Raw genomic sequence first — 4,160 nt, forward strand, 5'->3', positions numbered from 1 at the left:
GGTTGAACTCTGGTATGTCTGGCAATGTGACACATTTTAGCTGTTGTATGTGAATTAGCATGTGGAAAAAAGTGAATAAATATGAGGCATTCACCTGAATAAACAAGCAAAGCACCCCTAGAATGCACAAGAAAAACACAGATTTTTCTAATTTAAATATCATGATATGTGTGTATCATGATATCTGTTGCTAAGGAATTAATAAATAGAAATAAGTACTTGATTAAGGAATACTGCCATTGGGGTCGGCTCCGTGGCCGAGTGGTTAAGTTCGTGCGCTCCACTGCGGTGGCCCAGGGTTCGGATCCTGGGCGCGGACATGGCACCGCTCCTCAGGCCATGTTGAGGCGGCATCCCACATCCCACAACTAGAAGGACCTGCAACTAAGATATACAACTGTGTACAGGGGGCGTTTGGGGAGATAAAGCAGAAAAAGAAAAAAAAATAAAGATTGGCAACAGTTGTTAGCCCAGGTGCCAATCTTAAAAACAAAAAAAAGAAATACTGCCATTAATAAAAGAACACTTAAAACCAATCAGGATGTATGGGAAACCCAACACAGGATACAAACACTAACAAATGAAACTACTTGTAATAAAAATATAATTATAACATAACCATACTGAAGGCAGGGGCAAAAGAACAAAATAACTTTGGAAAACAGTAAGGAGGATGCAGAGAGGAGCTGGCCAGCAGGTCAGGTTCCAGTTTGGACAGGAGGGCACACTGGGGAAGACCCAGGGGAGGGGAGCTGTAACGCAGGAAAGTGCTGGGACTGGACACATGGGCTGGGACCAGGCCAGAGTCAGCTCTCAAGGAACCCTGGGGCCAGGGGCAGGAGGGTCCTAGGTAAATAAAACCCACAGACAATCCCCAAATTGTATTTGATTCTTGCTTTCACCTTCCTTCTTTAGGCTTGCTTTTAGTACTTTGGCCACAGGGTCCTTCTTACCACCCGAGAGCATCGTGGAATAGTGAGAAGGGAAATGAATTAATAGACACAAGGTCAGCCTCTGGCTGGGAGGAGTGGAACAGTGTGGGCTCTAGAGGAATTCAGACCAGGGCTCTCCTCCCAGCCTTGTCTCTAGCTGTGCGAACTTAGCACATTACCAAAATCTGTGAGCCTGGGATTCTTCATCACTGAAGTGGGTTTGATAAGCCCTGTCTTCTAGAACTGTTGGAATGTATATACTGTATGTAAAGCACCCGACACAAGGACTGGTGTCCATTGAGACTTTCAGGAATGGCAATTATTGCTGTGTTTACTTTGACCCCAGCTAATACCAACCCTCCTACTAAGATTTTTTATTTTTGGGTTGTTTTGTTGTTATTTTAATCCAGGAGATGTCTGAGAATGTGCAGTGCTGTAGGATACTGAACACGAAGTCAGCCAAAAATTCTGCTCAGAAGGAAAAAATACCTTAGGAAATCATCCCCCTTAAAGGATATATTATTTAATTTGAATGTTGGGGGAATCCTCCCTATCTAGGTGCAATTCAAAGCTCTCCTAAAATGTGTGTCAAGAAGCAACTTCTTCCCTCCCTCCCAGCTACCCTTGGATACAAATCACCCCTATTTTCATTCATTTAACCCCTACCAAAATCAAACCCCCCATTAGTGTTTGCCAAGTTTTGCTCAAGATAACCTAGTTAAAGTGCCCTTTTAATGGAGCAGGCTCTATTTCTCCCAGTCCAGGGCAAAGATTGCCAGCACAAGGGCATCTTGACATCCCACCTCCAGGAAGTGTCACCTTTATTTCTCAGAAAGTCCCTGGCAATGATGTGGATAAAATACCTGGTTTGTGGATTGGGGTCACCTGCACTGGGACAAGAACACAGGACCCCTTCCATCCCTGCCCCTGGTGGAGATTTCTCTCTCATTTATCCATGATCCCAAAGTAACTGCTAAAAGCAGTTCTCCACTGAAGGCTTAGTTTCTCAACTGTGAGACACACCACCCAAGGTTCTGGCCCCTGCTCACCACCCTCACACCCTCCTCTGACCCACCACCCATCTTAACTTAAAATTACCTCCCATTTAAGGACTCGAGGTTTCCCAAGGCCCCAAATTGAGTTGCCTCCAGACTTTTACGCTTGAATGTTCCCATCTGGCCCTCCCTCCCTCCACCATCTCATCCTCCTTTTCACCCGTCTTTGTGTTTTAGAGTGTATCTCACCATCTTTCTTATATGATAGCTGCTTTTAGACTATAATTCTATGAGCAGTGGCTTGATCTTCTTCTTACCATCCCCCATATTACCATGGAGCCTTCCGAAGAGCAGATGCTCAATTAATGTTTCAGGAATAAAAAAAAAAAACCCAGTAAGCAATTTATTATGATTTTGTAAATTTCTCCTACATACTTGAATAAACGAAGCAAGTTCAGGTATATAACTTTTATTTTATAGAACAGCTGAATACAAGAAATAAGGGAAACCAAAAATTGGTCTTTCACTTTTTTCTCTATTTTTTGGTCCCAAATATGTTATTGCTAATTTCTTTCACGTTTCTAAGGAAATGCCTATTCCAATGCCATGTTTTCTTGTTCCAGATCACTAAATAAGATGGAAAGTTACTAAATTTATTTTATAAAATTGCAAAACTCTTACTCTTAAACCTCAGAAACAGCATTAAATATGTAACCAATATCATTCATACACTTAGATTCTGAAGTTCTTTAAACTTTTTTTAAAAGAAACATTTGAAAACTTTCAACAACAAAAGATGAATCTACTAGTTATTAATGTAATCCCTTCACCTAAGCCTTCACAATGCTTCAAACACAATGTGAGGAAGGTGCTTCAAATTTCACTACAGCTGGGACAAGCTGCCAAGATTGACCCCGGAAGGCACAGTAGCCGTGGTACCAATACGAAGCAAAGATGCAAATCTGGCTCGGGCTCTCTCTTCCTCATCTCGCAAAGCTTCTTCATACCAGGCTGGGAAGGCACTAGGGACGGTATCATGAAGCTTGGCCAAAAATTCCAGGACTTTCATCTTGCTGGTTTCAGCATGGGCTCTTGGACCCCACAGGAATGCATAGCGTGGAGGATCGCTGTTGGGCACCTGCCGGTACTCCAGGTACCTTTCTTGCACGAAATCTTCAGTGATGAGCTTATTGGCATCCCCATAGATGTAGTGCTTCTTGTCAGCATATATCCCCATCACATTAAGTACTTCCCAGATATCCTCTTCCGCAGCACAGTTGGCCTTCATGAAGATCACACAGAGGATAGTCATCAGGAGGCCGGTCTTGGGCATGATCTTCTCACCCCTCAGCCTGTCATCAGAGGTGCGCTGCAATTTGCTGACAAGGACATAGCGGTGCCTAATAGGATCAACTTCCTTCACATCAATTCCAAAGGCCAGCATCATTAGCTCAGAAGCTTTCTTGAGGATCACATGGAAGTGTGCTTTGTGCTTTTTGATGACCTGCCTCATCATATCTTGTTTTGTTATGGGATCCCTCATGTTATACTTGCGCAGCAGGAATTCCACCAATAAAATTGCCTTCTGATCTAGAGGGGTTCTGCGAGGATCATCAGTGCTGGCTGATGCCTGGGAGGTGCTTGGTCTTTCCTCATCTTGGTTCTTGGCACCTTCATCAGACCTTGTGCATGAAACACCTGCAGAAGTATTGGTTGTGGGTGGGGCCCTCTGAGACCTCTGGGATTTGCTACCTGACCCAGCAGAAGGGGAGCTCTTGGGACTACCACCAAAAGAAGGAGAGGGGGAGGAAGGGGACCCTTCCTCTGCTTCAGTGGCCTGAGCATCCTGGAGACGCTGAGTCTCAATCTGGGCCTGACGGCGTTTCTCACGGGCACGGAGTTTACTCTTCTGCCCCCGAGGCATGATGACACTGGTCAGGGACAGCAGGCAGGAGTGTGGGCAGGAGGGCAGGCAATGCGGGCACCTGGAGGAGGGAGAATGAGATGGTGTGTGCACCTTCAGCAGGGAGATTCCACCTTGGTTTTGACCAAGGCCGCCTCTGCAGATTTCCTTAAGGACAGTGCTTTAGGACCCCACAGGGCTTGTTTTCTGATCAGCCTGTCCCCTGAGAACCCTGCAGAGGAAGTTAGAGTGTGCCTTAGGCTGAAGCCTGCCAGTCCTACCTGGGACAAGTTGGGGCTGAGAGCAGGGGCTGGCAGGTCTAGGCTTTGT

At 45.3% G+C, this 4,160-nt stretch overlaps 1 protein-coding gene across 1 annotated transcript; it reads right to left on the reverse strand.

The window, feature by feature from the left end:
- Positions 1–2,810: 2,810 nt before the first annotated feature.
- LOC124245516 (melanoma-associated antigen B18-like) lies at positions 2,811–3,851 on the reverse strand. Its single transcript, XM_046672893.1, has one exon. The coding sequence runs from the start codon at positions 3,849–3,851 to the stop codon at positions 2,811–2,813; it is 1,041 nt and encodes a 346-aa protein (XP_046528849.1).
- Between the last annotated feature and the right edge of the window lie 309 nt (positions 3,852–4,160).

Source organism: Equus quagga, chromosome 10 (assembly GCF_021613505.1).
Source record: "Equus quagga isolate Etosha38 chromosome 10, UCLA_HA_Equagga_1.0, whole genome shotgun sequence".
Classification (NCBI taxonomy): domain Eukaryota; kingdom Metazoa; phylum Chordata; class Mammalia; order Perissodactyla; family Equidae; genus Equus; species Equus quagga.

What these genes read in the sequence shown, in the direction of transcription:
- LOC124245516 (XM_046672893.1), bottom strand. Translation starts at nt 3,851, where the DNA reads ATGCCTCGGGGGCAGAAGAGTAAACTCCGTGCCCGTGAGAAACGCCGT.